The sequence below is a fragment of the Engystomops pustulosus genome, chromosome 4, assembly GCF_040894005.1.
Source record: "Engystomops pustulosus chromosome 4, aEngPut4.maternal, whole genome shotgun sequence".
NCBI classification, from domain to species: domain Eukaryota; kingdom Metazoa; phylum Chordata; class Amphibia; order Anura; family Leptodactylidae; genus Engystomops; species Engystomops pustulosus.
The window spans coordinates 205,130,891-205,150,071 of NC_092414.1; the positions used below are offsets into that span (position 1 = coordinate 205,130,891).

At 46.8% G+C, this 19,181-nt stretch overlaps 2 protein-coding genes across 2 annotated transcripts; one reads left to right on the forward strand and one right to left on the reverse strand.

Annotated features, from left to right (window-relative positions):
- The first annotated feature begins 701 nt into the window (after nucleotides 1–701).
- SMIM44 (small integral membrane protein 44) lies at nucleotides 702–4,069 on the forward strand. The gene is made up of 3 exons (XM_072149576.1): nucleotides 702–856; nucleotides 1,707–1,950; nucleotides 3,336–4,069. The coding sequence occupies exons 2-3, from the start codon at nucleotides 1,710–1,712 to the stop codon at nucleotides 3,569–3,571; spliced, it is 477 nt and encodes a 158-aa protein (XP_072005677.1). The 5' UTR covers nucleotides 702–856; nucleotides 1,707–1,709; the 3' UTR covers nucleotides 3,572–4,069.
- A 636-nt stretch (nucleotides 4,070–4,705) lies between these two features.
- FARSA (phenylalanyl-tRNA synthetase subunit alpha) lies at nucleotides 4,706–13,986 on the reverse strand. The gene is made up of 13 exons (XM_072149577.1): nucleotides 13,783–13,986; nucleotides 12,955–13,092; nucleotides 12,406–12,504; nucleotides 11,986–12,104; nucleotides 10,590–10,682; nucleotides 10,361–10,489; nucleotides 10,162–10,277; nucleotides 9,794–9,878; nucleotides 9,271–9,370; nucleotides 9,004–9,172; nucleotides 8,192–8,269; nucleotides 5,650–5,764; nucleotides 4,706–5,209 (listed from the first exon to the last, which is right to left on the reverse strand). The coding sequence occupies exons 1-13, from the start codon at nucleotides 13,930–13,932 to the stop codon at nucleotides 5,104–5,106; spliced, it is 1,497 nt and encodes a 498-aa protein (XP_072005678.1). The 5' UTR covers nucleotides 13,933–13,986; the 3' UTR covers nucleotides 4,706–5,103.
- Between the last annotated feature and the right edge of the window lie 5,195 nt (nucleotides 13,987–19,181).

Sequence of the window (19,181 nt, forward strand, 5' to 3'; positions counted from 1 at the left end):
GTTCTAGATTTTTTGCAGGATGGGAGTGAAAAATGGAAACGCAAAAACCAAAAAGGGCCAAGTTGTTAAGGGGTTAAGAGGAATGCGTGACTGTGTTGGGTCCTGTGCACACCGTCCTTGTTCCACAAACGGAGATCACCTCCGTCTGGAGGCTAATAGAGCGTCATGGCACACACTCAGCCCGTCGCTCCATTTATTATTGGGAAAGAGACCTGCAGTTGCGTTATCCGTGGGGTCCCAGCAGTCGGACCCCATCAATCAGCATATTATCCCCCATCCTACGAGAAAGACCGAACACCGAATCTTGGGGAAACCACTTTAAGTGAATTTCAGGTTCTATTCTGGGGTCCGAATTATGAGATTAAAATTTCAGAGCCGGAGCTGGAGCCGGTTGCGTCCTAATCATGGAGTCTATTTGGGGTCTAGTTCTGATTTTCCAGACTGAGGCCACTGTCACCAGGAGTCCATTGTGTTTCAGCACGAGAATGATAACACTCCTCTATGCAGCTACAATGTAAACGCAGCCCTAAAATCTGACCTAAGCCTAGGTCAGAGGTTACATTGAAGCATATGGAGTTCAGTAATAAGTAGAAAATGTAGGAAAGAAGACAAGAACAACACATGATATGAGGAATAATGAGAACATATTGGGATGTGACGTAGGGATTAAGCTGTGCTAGCAGTTGGCATCATCTCCCCGGGAGGGTAATCTGGGGTTATGTCACAAGCCGAGCTGTGCCAGTAGCACACAGTGATGCGGAGGGAGTCACTATCAGGCTGTGCGGAGGGCACACACATCCACCATTCTACTGCGGAGACCACCAGCAACCTACCTGCAGAGCATAACAGCTGAAAAGTGAGTATTATTCTTCATATACAGAGGAGCTATAGCGCGTAGAGAGCTTAAAGGCGTATACCTAAAATTTTCTAAATTAAAGGGGCTTCAGACTTTACCCCATTAAACTACCAGCCCCCTCAGGCAGTGATTTAAATGTAATTTCTAGAATTCCCTCTTTTATGTGAAATCTCGTCCATTTACCTATTAAAAATCTTCTCCAAAATCATGTGGAAATGAGCAGAGAAAAGTGCTTCTTTTTTGGACTCTTTAGCATTTAGATCCATGTTTCTGTTGTCATTTTAAAGATAAGCAGAAGATATACAACCTTAGTTAGGAATAAAGATAGAGATCCCAATTCTCCACAAAATTTAACTGCCTGTAACTTTTTTTATAACACATAGATGTGCTGGTCTTTAATGGGGGTTATCCCCTATCCCCAGAAGGGAATGCTGGTGATACCCCAGCGCTGTGCTAAGCAATTTCTGAGAGATTCCGGCACTGGGCTCCCAGTCTCATCAGTTACATGTCCATGAATCTACTGATTGGCCCAGTAAAGGATGGAGTGGACCCTGCTGGTACAGGGGTGTCCTTTACACTTCATATTTTAATAGGGCTATTGACTGCCTGATAAATTCGGAACAACCTAGGATTACTCCTTTAAGTTTCCCTCTAGACTCCAGATGTGGATCTGAGCTTACAGCAGGTATAGTTGCCTGAAGAGCTTACAGTCTTATGTTAGTCTGTGATATGTAGCTGGTAGTCCTAGAAGAGTGAACACCGTGTAGTATTATATATAGTATAAATATAATACCGCCAGTACTACGACCCTGAATAGACTCATATTAAGACATTGCAACCTTCTCTTCAGGAAATGGAGGTTGAGCCCGGATCAACCCTGAACCTCACCGTCAGCCGCACTCAGCAACAGGCGTCTTACCAATACTCTGTGTCCAATGACAACCCCACGTATGCCGATTACAAGCCGATGGAAATGGAGCTCATCCCTCTGCCCCGAGCTGTCATCTATCTGCTCATGGCCGGGGTGGTGGTGGTAGCTGCCGCATACGCCATAGTGGGGCATCTCATCAAAGACCTAGCACATGACATAGCAGGTAAGGCTGAGCTGAAGCTGTGTTTTACTGTAGTGGATCATCTTAAAGGGGTTGGCCACTTTACCTCATGTTTTTGTAATGTTAATAAGTGTTGGGGGCAGGATATCAGGTAATTTACCAATATCCATCTACTAATAGTTTTGCTCTGCTTTCTTGATATGTAAAGTGAAGCCTCATGTCTTTCCCCTCATCAGCCAGAGATTCCTGACCATAAAATGTCCGCAGATAGAGGGTCATGTGATTTCTATCTGTCCATGAGCAATCACACTGCCAGGACCTTAAGACGGTATCATGAATATAAGACTACGGTCCTGGCAGGGAGATTGCTCATAGACAGTTAGAGATCACATGACCCTTCATCTGCGGCCATTTTATGGACAGGAGTCTCTGGCTGATGAGGTAAAATGATGAGGTAAAATGATGAGGTAAGAGACAGGAGGCTTCACTTTACATATCAAGAAAGTGAAGCAGGACTATTAATAGATGAATATTGGTAAATTACTTCCTATCCTGCCCCCACACACATTACAATAAACATGAGGTAAAGTGGCCAACCCCTTTAACGTTATAGTCACCAAAACAAATTGATTTTGGGCCATTTCTATGGACGTAAGCTATCACCAACAGGGAGGTAACCAAATGGTCCAAGTTTAGGTGATGGACAGCCTTGGACTGGTGTGAAGCACCAGGGCTCGGGCAACAGGCCAAGGTCCACATACAGAGTTCCCGAGAATCAGGACGTGGGTGGCGATAGGTAGGACAGATGCATTGTCAAATGGCAGACGATGCCACGACAGGAGATCAGAAGGTCAAGGGGGAATTTTGGAGAAGTTTGTATACAGAAACCCTTGAAGCATGTTCTAGGAACCTTGTGAGTGAAGGTAGAACTTTTTTTCCGGAGATACAAGCTGCCATTGTCTAGTAGAGAGAGAGGACCCACAATGTTTACGTTCAGGTTTGGCCTGCACAACCTGGACATGTTGCCAATCCCTCAAATTGATGCCCCTAGCCATGGCTATGATTGTCCCCTGGACCAGGCATATCCAAGGATAGTAGCAAGGGGTATCAAAATGCTGAATCGGCTTTTCTGCTGCCAATATATCTGGGTCTTGTAGGACAAACTGAAACATCTCTAGTGTCGAGCAGTGACCTCTCTATCGTTATCACATGCACTCAAGGCTTTGCTAAGGAAGTAAATGGAGGGGAAGGGCAATTGGGAATATCCTTTGGCTTGGCTAGGTGTATGGCCATTAGGAGTATCTCTTGACTTGGCCTGGTGTAGAAGTTACAAGCCAAGATTCTGTTCCCAACTCACTAGTCCAGGGTCTGTTCCTTTCCCTAAAAGGCATGCATGTATTTAGATCTTGACCTGGTCTCTTCCCCAGACTGCATCCTGGGCCCAGAGAAAGAAGGCAAGGCGTACCCAGTACATGACGTGCCACCCATGAGGAAGTGTCTCCTGCCCCTGTCTACAGACAGGATGAACATATACTGCGTGCCGGACCACCCCCAGGTGTGCGTGCCTATGGGTGCAAGCCAGGAGATTCCTACTAACCTCTCATACCTACCCACATACGGCAGAGACTGCGGCCAGAGGAAAGCCTCCCTGCAAAGCGTCTGAGCCCAGGAGAGAGGAAACAATTTATTTACTATTCTAAGCTGGTGACATTACCTGGCAGTACCTGTGCCCTACAATCCGGACAACCTGTGGCACCCCGGGCTCAAAGCCCAACCCCAACTCTCAGGTACAAGAAGTGTAAAGTGTGAATGAGGCCTTATGACATTGCAGCAATAGACCCATGGGCAGGCGGCCATGTTTTTCCAATGGTCCCAAGTTCCTTGTTTCCTGTAGCCGATCCGTCAGCCCATAGACACTACCTCTCCAGTTATCTCCCATCTAGAAGACCCAGAACTTTCTCCAAAACCTGTGGAATTTTCACGTCCCTCATTGCTGTGATCTTTGGTGCTGTCCGGATACATGGACAAGACCTTTGTATAAAGAAGCATCTATGTGGGTTCAGATTAATGAGTAGCGCCCCTTACAGGCAGTAAATAGAACTATGCGACTCTCTAACCATGAGGCTTCTCTGTTTAACTACTATTAAAATTCATTTTCTTATTTTGTGTCCCTCTTTTGTATTATTTTACATCAGAAAGACCAAGGTGGAGGGGGTAAGGGGGGGGGCACATGCACCTTTGTCCTTGTGGCTTTTTATCCACTGGTCAGATGCGTCTTTGCCTTTGTAATACAGTGATTTTGCGATTTATTGAACATTCCAGAACACCAGACAATGGTAAAAAGTTGCACATGGAAAATTAAAGCCACAAAGAAAATTAAATTCAAAAAGAGGAGAGAAAGTGCAGACCTCACTTAGCTCCTCCCCTGTGTCACCCTATGGTGGGAGGAGTATATTCTATGTCATATAGCTCCTCCCTTTAGTTGGGGTGGGGAAGATTCTATATCACATAGTTCCCTCCATATCTGCCTTCTTGTGGGAGAAGCATACCCCCTTGTTACATAGCTCCCCCTCCAGGATCTGTGACACCCTATTGAGTCGCCGCCTTCCTGCCATTTATGTATCTATTACAGGAGGAATGTTATACAGTTCTACAATCCCATCTGTCACCCTGCTGTGGGAGGGGCAGACTGACACAAAGCTCCTCCCTTCTGTGTCACCCAGTGGTAGGAGGAGTCACGTGTAGAGGATCTTCTATTCACACAATTGTGTCTGAGCAAGAATAAACAAAAAAAAAATTCAATAAACGTCAGCAATGTATTTATTTCCAGTAGAACATGATAATCTGCGCTGCGGTGGTTACATCCTCGTCCCTGCAATATTTCTAACACACCTATATAAATAAATATCCTGCACCCGGGACCGATACAACTGGTTACATTAAAAAAATGCTGCTATTTCAGAGCCTTCTCTTAAAGGAACACTCCTAAAGGGGCGGAGTATGACTCATCTCTGAATCAGGGTCATGCCCCGCCCCCAGTGCACAAGCTTTTCCCAATGTGTTCCTTGAAAATAGACATATAATTCTATGTATACAAAATTCTGGACAACTGTGCAAGTCCCAGGGCCCAGTACCAGGAGAAAGAGCCATCGGCATGGAGCGGCCCATACTGGCAGAACCCTCAGGCTCCTCTCATTAGGAGTCCAGGCGGCAGATAGGGCTGTCGTACACCATCTGCAGGTTAACCTTGTGTCCCACCAGCTCCCGGATGTTATTAATCCCGTACTTTATCATCGTCGGCCTGGAAACAAAACAATAGCACTATCATTATCCGGGAATGGGAGGAGTCATACTAACATAAAATGTTATTTTTTTTTTTAAATTTCATATTTGAAAATGTCTGTCTCCATGGTAACAGACTACAAACAAACTGTGTGTAGTCTGATCCGTTAATAACAAGCAGCAAGAAGAAACTATGGAGAATCAGACACCAGAGGTTAGTTTGAAGTACGTCTTCTTGGTCTAAGAGGCTCGTCAGCCCCCGGCGCTGACCCAATCTTAACCTGACAGCCTGTTTACGTGTCAGGAGGTGAGACATATGGCGGCAGACAGCGGACACTAACAGGATCACATCATGGAGATTAACATGGGAACAGCTAATCACCAAGGAGGTAGAGATCAGGGTAACCCACGCGTCTGTCTGCCGCAGGTAAACACCTTATATTATTAACCCCTTCTTACCTCTCCAGTGACAGACCCCACGCAATGACGGAGACATCCTCAGGCAGACCCATAGGCAGCAGCATTTCTGGACGGAAAACCCCAGAGTTTCCAACTTCTACCCACTTCTTTAACCCTGTAATAGAAGAAGTCACATGTGGATTGTGCTCAATCTAGGCCCAACACCATTATCCAGAATTCCCTGCCTTTTCCAACTACAGTAACAACGTGGAGTATATTGAACAGAGCAAAATCCCTTCTCTACTGAAGTATTGCACTTACTATTTAAGTCTATAATCAACTTCTAGTGATGTTAAGAGAATGGAACAGACAACTAATAGAAATGATAGGATATTAGTCATACGACCTCTATAAAAGGAGGGTTCTGTAGGTGGAGATCACAGACCATTTTCTCTGTTCTCATCTGTTTTGCCTGTTGCTTTGGTCACTTTTGCATTTTGTCATTGCTCTCATTGCACATCAATGTGAGCTGTGGCAAGAAGGTTTGCAGAGTTCAAAATGGAGCAGATACCAATAGACAGGAGACGTGGAGGGGGTAATAGGAGGAAGCACTTCCAGTAGGACATCTACTTCCCACTTTGTGCAAAAAAGAACAGTAGAAGCAGTGCCAGAACCCTGCACAAGGACCTCCTGCAGCCACTAATAACCATGTATCTGTCAGAAACGGACTCCATGAAGGTGGTATGAGGGCCCGATATCCACAAGTCAAAGAAAGTTGGAAAAAGTCAGAGAGATGACACTGGCGCCCTGTGCCCTGAGTGCAGGATCGCACTGAGAATGTGTCCAGAGTCCAGAGATGTTGTGGAGGACGACGTCCCAATACCGGAATCATCCTCCGGCATGACCAGTTTTGCAGTGGGTCAGTAATGGTGTAAGGAGGAATTTCTTAGCCCCCCCAATCTGCAAGCCAAAAGGTAGCCTGACTGCCATCAGGTCCTGGGATGGGATCTTCAGAACCATATGCAGGTGCAGTGGGCCCTGGGTTACTTCTGATGACTTATGTGTATGTATTGTGTAAGCAGTTTCTGCATGATGAAGGCATTGATGCTATGGGCTGGACTGCCCATTCCCCCAGACGTGAATCCTATCAAGCATCACCTGGGACATCATGTCTGATAGATTCCTCAGTAGAACATCTGCCGCTTCAAGTCTAGGTATTGTAGGGAGGTCATACAGGCACGAGGAGGCAACACAAACTACTGAGGCTCATAAGGGACATGCACAGGCATTGTAGAGGGTTTAAAAAGGCATGAAGAGGGGTTATACAAGCATGTGGAAGCCACACATCAGAGACATGCTCATGCATTGTAGGGGAGGTCATACAGGCACAGGGAGTCCACACACACTACTGAGGCTCATCAGGGGCATGCCCAAGCATTGTAGGGAGGTCATACAGGCACAGGGAGGCCACACACACTACTGAGCCTCATCAGGAGCATGCCCAGGCATTGTAGGGAGGTCATACAGGCACAGGGAGGCCACACACACTACTGAGCCTCATCAGGAGCATGCCCAGGCATTGTAGGGAGGTCATACAGGCATAGGGAGGCCACACACAATACTGAGCCTCATCAGGAGCATGCCCAGGCATTGTAGGGAGGCCACACACAATACTGAGCCTCATCAGGAGCATGCCCAGGCATTGTAGGGAGGCCACACACAATACTGAGCCTCATTAGGAGCATGCCCAGGCATTGTAGGGAGGTCTTACAGGCACAGGGAGGCCACACACACTACTGAGCCTCATCAGGCACATGCCCAGGCATTGTAGGGAGGTCATACAGGCAAAGGGAGGCCACACACACTACTGAGCCTCATCAGGCACATGCCCAGGCATTGTAGGGAGGTCATACAGGAACGTGAAGGCCACACATACTACTGGAGGCTTATATCCTTGTCTTAAGATATTTCCACTACAATTTCAGTTTTCCACTTTAATTTTGAGTATCACTGCAAAACCTTGAAACGTTCATTGTGATTTTCAATCATTCAAATCATGTGTATGTTTTTATGTTCTCAATGCATCCACTATATATAAATAGAATATGGAATATTTCATTCATTGAGGTCTAGGATTTGGGATTGAAGTGTTCCCTGAATTACCTGGGAGAGGGGCACAGGGCAGCAATGGCCATTACCGTGCTGTATACTAAGGCCGCCTCACATGTGGATAAACCCAAGTAATGACTCCATGTTTATAGATTCAAGGCAGATCCTGGGGTTTCCCAGCTGTTATTTGTTGTAAGCGGCTTTGTATTATGTAACGGGATTAATCCCCCAATTACAGATGATGGGGGGGCAGCGAGCATATTGCCTCTAGCATGAGTATCATCATCAGGGGATTAGACAGATGTGACTTATGTAATGTGCATTGGTAATGGAGATCAAACACATATTTACATATCTGCTGGTAACATGTAACACAACAGCTGCTGCAGAACCTCTTATTTAATTGCTTAAAAACCCAGTTTTAGATTTTTCATTAATGTGTGCTAGATTATTGTGTTATACGGATACAGAGAAGCCATTAATGAGTTCTCACCTTCATGATAGCTGAAGACCTCCATACTGGGCTCTGTGTAGGGATTATACGCCGGCTTGAAACGAAGTTTAGTGATTCCTAAATGAAAACCGCAAATAATCTAAGACACTAATGCAGGGAAAAACATCTGTTCACAATAGTAGCAGGGGAGAGGAGTATACTATTACTGTAATAAAACATATACATATACATATATTCTTGTACATAGGGGGCAGTATTATAGTAGTTATATTCTTGTACATAGGAGGCAGTATTATAGTAGTTATATTCTTGTACATAGGGGGCAGTATTATAGTAGTTATATTCTTGTACATAGGGGGCAGTATTATAGTAGTTATATTCTTGTACATAGGGGGCAGTATTATAGTAGTTATATTCCTGTACATAGGGGGCAGTATTATAGTAGTTATATTCCTGTACATAGGGGGCAGTATTATAGTAGTTATATTCCTGTACATAGGGGGCAGTATTATAGTAGTTATATTCTTGTACATAGGGGGCAGTATTATAGTAGTTATATTCCTGTACATAGGGGGCAGTATTATAGTAGTTATATTCTTGTACATAGGGGGCAGTATTATAGTAGTTATATTCTTGTACATAGGGGGCAGTATTATAGTAGTTATATTCCTGTACATAGGGGGCAGTATTATAGTAGTTATATTCTTGTACATAGGGGGCAGTATTATAGTAGTTATATTCTTGTACATAGGGGGCAGTATTATAGAAGTTATATTCTTGTATATAGGGGGCAGTAGTATTATAGCAGTTAGAGGGTAGAGTATTTTAGTGAGTGCAAGTCCTCTACATACCAAGCTTGTTGAAGAATTCCTTGAGGACACCCATAAGATCCCCTAGGGTGAGTCCATAGTCGGCCACCACTCCTTCAATCTGATGAAATTCTGCCAGATGAGTGGCATCCAGAGTCTCGTTCCTGAATACTCGGTCAATGGAGAAATATTTTACTGGTGTGAACTCCTTCTACATAAGGGAGAGAGAGCACAGATTTATCCAGATACATACCTGGAGCAGCATTAACCCTTAATATCACTGGTCACTGACAATAGTCCTCCACTTACCTGCTGAGCAAGCTTGTAGAGCATCCGAGCACTGACCGCTGTGGTGTGTGTCCGCAGGAGGTTCTTCTTGGCCTCATTTATGCTCCAATCATATTTATACCTGCAGGGGGTTAATACATGATATATGGAGGGATGACACTATACATTGTCTGCTCCTTCCATTAAATAGCAAAACAGACAGAAGGAACTAAACATTTAATCTGAAGCTTTTGCAATTGTGCGACTTAGACAGAAAGGAGGAGCTATGTCACATGCATGAGACTCCTCCCACTATAGGTCAGCAGACAGGAGGGAGGAGCTATGCACCATAGAATCTGCTCCTCCCACTGCAGGCAGGTGAAAGAAGCCATGCAACATGCAGGAGACTCCTCCCACTATAGGTTAGCATAGACAGGAAGGAGGAGCTATGCAACATGGAGTAGTCTACGTCCATTGTACGGCAATAAGTGGGAGGAGCTACGCAAAATGAGGTCCTCCCGATGCTCCTCCCACCCCACTACAATAACACTTCTCGATCTCTCACCCTTGTGATCCATATCCGCCCTCAGAATGAACTTTTTTCACGCGTTCCAAATAATCCATAGGAAATTCTGAAGCCATCGCTGGGTCTAAAAGAATTAAGGTCACAAAATTACCAAATGGAACACATGCGCAGTTTTTAGTACATAAAGAAATCCTATAGTAACATAACATAGGGTCAATATTGGAGGTTAGAGGTCTCCCTTATATAGACTACAATGTAAGGGACTACAGTGGTGGCAGCAGATGCTGCAGTTAAAGGGGTTGTCGGGCCATACTTATGACCTATTCCATGCATAGGAGGGCTCCAAAACCCCCTTTAAGGTGCCATAGCAGAGGTTAGAACCTGCTCTGGAGGACACACATACGGACCCTGCATGAAGAAGGTGTCGTGCTGGTCTCTGGCCGGATGCTGCTGCGGCTGGAACAAGGCGTCAAAGTTCCAGAAGGAGCTCTCTACAAAGTTATTGGTCGGCATCTCCGAAAATCTGCAGGAAAGACCGGAAAATGACATCTCCGGATACATGGACCATCAAATATGGAAGATGATCGAGGACAAGGCAGCACTCACCCCATCTCCAAGAAGATCTGTCTGAACTGTGTGCGCACCTTCATCAGGGGGTGCAGGTGCCCACATTCGGGCATCACCCCCAGCGCATTGAAGTTATAGGCCTTGAACTTCTTGTCTCTCCAAGAACCACTGGAAATGGTAAAAAAAGGAAAGAAATATGTGACAAAAGAAGAAGGAAAAGAAAGGGGGGGGGGATAGTGAGGAAACCTCCAGGACAGGAGCAGATTACCTGGCGATCATCTCTGGAGTCAGATCCGTCTCCTGCTTTGTGATGCTGGTGCTGAAGCCTTTACCCTTCGTCACCCAGTAGGTTTTAATTGTCCTGAACACAGATAATAATAATTCCTTTATTTATATAGTACACACAGATTACGCAGCGCTGCACAGAACTTGTCACATCAGTCCCGGTCCCCAATGGGGCTCACAATCTAATCACCTACCAGTATGTTTTGGATAAAAATATAAAGATCGCCTCACTGTCCTGAGATAGTACATAGGAATAAGCAGGTCAGTGGGAGTACAAGTCCCAGCAGAACCTGCTCCTGCATGCATGTATTTTATTAAAGTACAAGTTTACATTTACAAAAGGCAATTACTTTACATACAGAGATCCAGGACACCGCTGATAAGGCAAGATACGGAGTAATGGAAAGTACAAAGCTGCCCCCTGGTGTATAAACTCAAGAATGCAGACATAGAACTACATAGATCCAATATTTAGATTTTAGATCACAAATCAACCTTACAGTTTACATAAAGAATTTATCTACATTGATCCTGAGTTACATCCTGTATTATACTCCAGGGCTGCACTCACTATTCTGCTGCTGGAGCAGTCACTGTGTACATACATGACATTATACTTATCCTGTACTGATCCTGAGTTACATCCTGTATTATACTCCAGGGCTGCACTCACTATTCTGCTGCTGGTGCAGTCACTGTGTACATACATGACATTACTTATCCTGTACTGATCCTGAGTTATATCCTGTATTATACTCCAGGGCTGCACTCACTATTCTGCTGCTGGTGCAGTCACTGTGTACATACATGACATTACTTATCCTGTACTGATCCTGACTTACATCCTGTATTATACTCCAGGGCTGCACTCACTATTCTGCTGCTGGTGCAGTCACTGTGTACATACATGACATTACTTATCCTGTACTGATCCTGAGTTACATCCTGTATTATACTCCAGAGCTGCACTCACTATTCTGCTGCTGGTGCAGTCACTGTGTACATGCATGACATTACTTATCCTGTACTAATCCTGAGTTACATCCAGTATTATACCCAGAGCTGCACTCACTATTCTGCTGCTGGTGCAGTCACTGTGTACATACATGACATTACTTATCCTGTACTGATCCTGATTTACATCCTGTATTATACCCCACAGCTGCACTCACTATTCTGCTGCTGGTGGAGTCACTGTGTACATACATGACATTACTTATCCTGTACTGATCCTGAGTTACATCCTGTATTATACCCCACAGCTGCACTCACTATTCTGCTGCTGGTGCAGTCACTGTGTACATACATGACATTACTTGTTTACACACTGGCAGATCTGCAGTATACAGGCAATCATACACTCTTGTCCTGGCTCTTACACTTCATTGAGAAGTTTCCTCTTCTTCAGCTCGTTCTTGTCCTTTTCGTTCACACTGTCAGACTTTCCTTTTACGATGAGCTGCAGCTTCTCCTTCACCGTGTCCTCCACTGCATCTACCTGAGAAGCAATAACATAATACTGCCACATGGTGCTTACACTCCACTACAGACCAGTTAGTAGAACCTTACACCCAGTAGTCATTATGATTTTGGAATAGGTCCCTTAATCTGAGATCACATCAGAAACGTAAAGGATTCCTCCAGATAAAACATGGCCTCCTCTTTTCCCTGAAACTTATTCATTGTAATTTCCCTCTAAATTTAGAGCCCTCTGCAGTCTCTTACTCATGTATTATAGAGCAGGAAGATCCTCCACTTACATATAAGTACATACATAGATGAAGATTTTGTCAACTCACCGTTCCGAAAACCCGAGGTCCTCCTTCTGCCCCCTTATCCAGCCGGATCCAGCGATTGGACATGGCCTTACTGAAGCCCACCTTCGCTATGGGGAGTTTCTGTAGGAAACACATATTATACAGTGTATGGGAAAGATCATGTCACCTCCTAGAACACTTTCTATGTAAATTGAGCCGAGGACTTAAAGGGATATAACACCACTGATAAGGTTGTGATAACTGCATTTCTAGCAGGGGGCTCAGAGTCCTATCCTCAGGACTGGAAGTCAATACCAGATCTGTGGGGATCTGATACTCTCCAGCCCCATTGTTCAGCTGCTCCTTCAGATGTAAATGGCGTCTCCATCTCTTCCCAAGGACAGCGCCATACACTGTATAGTGGTCATGCCTGGTACTGCAGCTCACATCCATCCACTTGAATGAGACTGAGCTGCACAGATCACGTAATCGTTGGATGTAACAGCACAGGGTGGGGATGTTTTGTTCCCAGAAGACCCTGGCAGGGTCCTTCTGTGCATTACACGTATGTGCGGAGGAAGCCGTACTCACCATCAGCTCACTCTGCAGAAGACCCTCCTTGGGTAAACTGTGGAAGACCCTGACCTCGTGACTGCCGCTGTCAGCGATCTCCTGCCCCTCAGCACTCAGCTCCCACTTCTTACTGGATCTCTGCTCTGCCTCAATCATCTGAAGGGGAAAAATACATCATTAGCATCGCCCCTTAATATAGCCTCCTGAAACCCTGGATAGCTGGGTGACATCGACCAATCAGTCTACACCCCTGTACAACAAATCTATTTAGTTAAGCAGTGAAAGGGACTGGGGGGATAGAGATTGGGGTAGGTTTATTGACTAGTAGAGATGAGTGGACCTGCTCAGTCAGTACCGGTGCCCCCCTGACCAATCATAGACACGTCTAATTGGCAAGGGCATCAATTTGCTTGATTGACTGATCAGGTCCACTCATCTCTACCCATCAGTAGTTGGGATAAGCTGGGTGCCCACCACTTCAGTTTGTCAGGTGCAGGAAGGTTCTTGACCTTATATAACCCAGGATAAGCAGCACCCCGCATATCTCACAGCCACCTAGCTCCATCTTCCCGAATGACAGTCATAGATGTGTGGTGCACTTTACAATGCAATGTAGGACTACAAGTCCCAGCAGTCCCTGCTGGTTGGGACTTGTAGTCTCGCACCACATATGCAACCCGCCTTGCATAGGGTCTGTTATAAACTGATCTCCTGTTATTAGTTCTAAAAATGATGTAGAACTACAAGTCCCAGCACTCCCGGTCATACAGAGAGCTGAGGTGCATGCTGGGACATGTAGTCTCACATATGTGTGCCAGTGTGATTGCATCACCCGCCCCGGCTCACCTCTCCCAGGGACTGCAGACTCTTGACGGCGCCCACCACCTGCTGGTGATCCACCCCCAGGACCCCCGCCAGCTCCAGGCTGTCCAGACCCCCGCAGCCGCCATCCTGCAGCTTCTGGAGGAGCAGCTCCGCCACTGTGTTATCAGCCATGCTGCCGGCTTCACTACTGCGCAGGCGCCGGAAGCGGCCGTCAGCCCATCCACAATGCTTTGCGACTTAGCTCCATCTTGGTACTCCTTACTATAACGCATGATACTCATTGTCCACCATCTTACTCCTCTCACTATAGTTCTACGTCTCCAAAGAGTGTAAGTAATACGATAAGTATAGATGTAGGCGTAGTGCTCCCTCTACCGGCCCTAGCGCGGAACTGACGTAGATTATAATAGTTGGAACTTATTATCAGGCTTTAGAATAATTCTCAGCCTCTGCTTGCTGTCACTGAATGAAGTAACCAGGTCATCTTTCTCAAGGATGGAGTCCCACAGCAGGCTGCAGGTATTAAAATGACCAGCCATCATACATCATGGCTTGGAGGGCTCTTTACCGATTCTCACCCTGTCCCCCTCATCTACATTGATTTCTATAGGAGAAACCAAAACCGCTTCTTGTCTGCTCAAAGTACTCCGACATTGCTGGGATATTTTAATAAAAAATTTAGCAACCCCTGATGGGGCTCACATCTATAAGATATTTCTAGCACAGCCTCATGATGTAGACAGAAATCCCCCTTGAAGGGAACCTATAACCAGGTGTCACCCCATCTACCAGCGCTCTCAGGTAATAGAATCCCAAAGAGAGAAGAGTCATATTTTACCTGAGATGAGGCAAGTTTAGAGGCTGCAGGGGGGGTCACACTTATTAGGGGTTGTATGACTCTGGCGTACAATTCCTGAAATCGGCATTTCCAGGAATTGCACCTTTCCTGGTAATCCTCAGGCAGCACAGAATGGGTTAAGTTTACATCTCCTGTTGGACAGAAGTTAACAATTAATTTACAATAGTGATTGGCAGGCTGACCCCATATAAGATACCCCCAAGTGTTTTTTTCTTCTGTGGATAACATGAAGATGTGGTGGTTGATCTTGCAGGGGGTGTCTGCCTTGCTGTCTGCTGTTTCATACACCTCAGGCAAGTGTTTCCTGTGCTCCCCGCTCTGTTTGTTTTTCCACGGCTTACGGCCTGGGTGGTTACCATGGCGCTCCCGTCGTGGTTCCGGCATTGCTGTGGGCTTCCTGCGCAGGCGCGGACAGGAGGTGTGTCTGAGTTCTAGCTGTGTCTACCCCAGCGCCTGTACATTGTCCCGCCGGCACCAGCATCCTCTGCGCATGTCCTCCTGTTCTCACAGTATCTCCCTACTTAAACAAACATGACACGCAGCATAGGTAGCTTCCCCGGGCAGCTGAGCCTAGCCAATGGAAGTGTAAGTGCAACACCCCTGCCAACGCATAGGCAAGGTGGTAGTTGCGAATAGGGCCCTCTCCATGTCAGGACACTGATCACCTTATTAGGAGGTCTCTAAGTACTGCCTGGTAAGTGCCACTGCCTGGTAAGGCAAGAGTTAACAATGCTAAATGTTATTGTCCAATGGTGTTTCTTGTAATACTGTAAAGCAAGCTGGAAGCTGATTGGAGAGTGCTAATACCTGACCAAGGGAGTATGTAAACCCCTGGTGGGCAGGCGCACATGGTCTGTCTGAGCAATCGGAGTGAGAGACTCCATTTTGGAGCACATGTCAGCTCCAGTAAGAAGAGGAGAGAGCAGCTCCTGCATAGCTGCACCGACCCCTGTCTTAATACCGGGAAACAGAAGTGTCCAGGAAAGCTGCCTGACACAGTAAGGCAAGTCAGGAGATTTAAGCCCCAAAGCAGAGGTCCCTCATCTGGACACGGCTCCATCTCTAGCAGCCCAGCCCGAAGCTACTACCAGGCCCCGGTAGGGGATGTTGCATAAGTCTCAAACTCTGATGTTCTCTGGCCCTGTATGCTGTGTATGCTCTGTTGGGGGTAGTATTTTTTACTCATGTCTGTGTCTTGCAGATACCTGATGGAAGAAAGTGCTGCAATGCCTGCCAGATGACCTTGAAGCAGAGTTATGTGAGGGATGTACCCCATGTCCGGAAGAGTCGAGCTTACAATCAGAGTCTAGGATGTTCTATTCTTGGTTTAAACCAAACATTTCTCAAGCAGTGTCAGAAGCCTCTCACTCTCAGGCCTGTAGGAGGAAAAAACCCATCAGTTTTTCCAGGTCCCTCAAGCCAAGTGGACTACACGTCCAATGGAGAACTGAGCTCTAAAGATGAGGCAGACACAGCTCCAGATGACTTCTACCTCCTCAATAAGTTGGGGATTTCAAAGCTGGTTGAGTCTGATAAAGATATTGAAGATTTTTCCAAAAAAGAAGATCTGCATTCCTAAGTCCAAGTTCTTTCCTTGTCACCCAGATTTAAAGAATCTAGTTGAATCTGCATAGAAAACGACGGACAAGAATCTGAATCCTGGTGTCACATCTGTCTATAAGTTAGATCCTGACCCGACAGCTGAATGGGAGTCTCTTCCTAAAGTGAATCTATCATTGTCCACACTAGCACTGAATTCTGTCTTTCCTGCTGAAGAGTCGGCACTTCTGAGAACCTATTGTTAAAAAAAATGGACTCTTCTATAAGGCGTCCTTATGCCCATAGTGTAAATTTGTGTAAGTCAGCCTTGGCTTTTCCTGTGGCAGGAGCCGTAAGGATTTGACTCAATTCAGCCACGACATACAAGATGGGGTAGAAAGAAAGACAATGGGGATTATTTACTAAGGGTCCCACGACCGCATTTTCATCATTTTTTTGTTCCACCTGATGACATCATACAATGTGCATGTGCAGAGACGTATCTGTGCGCTCTGCCCTCACACACTGTACAAGGCAGCGGTGGTGCCACCTGATGACATCATACAATGTGCGTGTGCAGAGACGTATCTGTGCGCTGTGCCCTCACACACTGTACAAGGCAGTGGTGGCGCCATCTGATGACATCATACAATGTGCGGGGGCAGAGACGTATCTGTGCGCTCTGCCCTCACACACTGTACAAGGCAGTGGTGGCGCCACCTGATGACATCATACAATGTGCGTGTGCAGAGACGTATCTGTGCGCTCTGCCCTCACACACTGTACAAGGCAGCGGTGGCGCCACCTGATGACATCATACAATGTGCGTGTGCAGAGACGTATCTGTGCGCTGTGCCCTCACACACTGTACAAGGCAGCGGTGGTGCCACCTGATGACATCATACAATGTGCGTGTGCAGAGACGTATCTGTGCGCTGTGCCCTCACACACTGTACAAGGCAATGGTGGCGCCATCTGATGACATCATACAATGTGCGGGGGCAGAGACGTATCTGTGCGCTCTGCCCTCACACACTGTACAAGGCAGTGGTGGCGCCACCTGATGACATCATACAATGTGCGTGTGCAGAGACGTATCTGTGCGCTGTTCCCTCACACACTGTACAAGGCAGCGGTGGCGCCACCTGATGACATCATACAATGTGCGGGGGCAGAGACGTATCTGTGCGCTGTGCCCTCACACACTGTACAAGGCAGCGGTGGTGCCACCTGATGACATCATACAATGTGCGTGTGCAGAGACGTATCTGTGCGCTGTGCCCTCACACACTGTACAAGGCAGTGGTGGCACCATCTGATGACATCATACAATGTGCGGGGGCAGAGACGTATCTGTGCGCTCTGCCCTCACACACTGTACAAGGCAGTGGTGGCGCCACCTGATGACATCATACAATGTGCGTGTGCAGAGACGTATCTGTGCGCTCTGCCCTCACACACTGTACAAGGCAGCGGTGGCGCCACCTGATGACATCATACAATGTGCGGGGGCAGAGACGTATCTGTGCGCTGTGCCCTCACACACTGTACAAGGCAGCGGTGGCGCAACCTGATGACATCATACAATGTGCGTGCGCAGAGACGTATCTGTGCGCTGTGCCCTCACACACTGTACAAGGCAGCGGTGGCGCAACCTGATGACATCATACAATGTGCGTGTGCAGAGACGTATCTGTGCGCTCTGCCCTCACACACTGTACAAGGCAGCGGTGGTGCCACCTGATGACATCATACAATGTGCGGGGGCAGAGACGTATCTGTGCGCTGTGCCCTCACATACTGTACAAGGCACTAGTGGTGCCACCTGATGACATCATACAATGTGCGGGGGCAGAGACATGTCTGTGCGCTCTGCCCTCACACACTGTACAAGGTAGCGGTGGTGCCACCGGATGACATCATACAATGTGTGGGGGCAGAGACGTATCTGTGCGCTGTGCCCTCACACACTGTACAACAGTGATGGGCAACCTTTTGAGCTTGGTGTGTCAAAATTCGCCAAAAAACCGAGCATAACTCGGGTGATGTGTCACCTTGACAAAGAAACATAATTTTGTGATATTTATCGTTTAAATAACAAATATGTATACTATTTAACTTCTAGGGTACTTTAACCGTAGGTTGTCTGATTGATCCTACCATGTACTGCAATACTACAGTATACTACAGTATGGCAGTATATGGGGATTTTCCCAATCATCTATTACTATGTGCAAATCGCACATTGTAATAGATCGGTTACAATCAGACAGGTGTGGAATTGCTTAGTAACCTGTAAACTTTCAGTCATGAAAGTTCACAGGTTATAGCGAGGGCGCAGGCACCGCTGTCTGCATCTCCCTCATGCCCTCTTGGCATGGAGAAGGTGTGAGGAGCAAAAAAATCGCAATGTCTGGCGTTGCGATTATTTCAGGGCTTGTACATCACAAAACTGACGCACAAGCCCTGATGACCGTCTTCTATCATACAGTGCACTGACCTTACTTACTATATGATGAGAGTTGTTGTCCTCCCTTGCCCCTGCTGTGGAGATGGTCAGTGTAGAGGTGGCAGAGGTACAGTGACCTTACTCACTGTATGATGGGAGTGGTTGTCTTCCCTGGCCCCTGCTGTGGAGATGGTCAGTGTAGAGGTGGCAGCTGCTGGGACATCACACCAGGCAGCAGTGATGTGACCTCTGACTGTGCTGCCATCCTCCCCCCACCACAACTATCAGGAGCTGCAGAGGAGCCTCCTGGGTGTATGGCCGGGTCACCTCTCCTGCTGTGCCCCATGCTGATACCTGTGCTGACTGGAGACACTAGGCACAGCTCACACATGGGGAGGCGCCGGCCCGGGGGAGGAGGAGGTGGGGGGAGTGCTGGAAGCTCAGTGCAATCTCTCAGCCTCCCGGCTACAGCACCTGGTCATGTAGGATGAAACTTAACACTCAGGCAGCCGTGTGTCAGTGAAAATGGCTACACGTGTCAGCACTGACACGCGTGTCATAGGTTAGCCATCA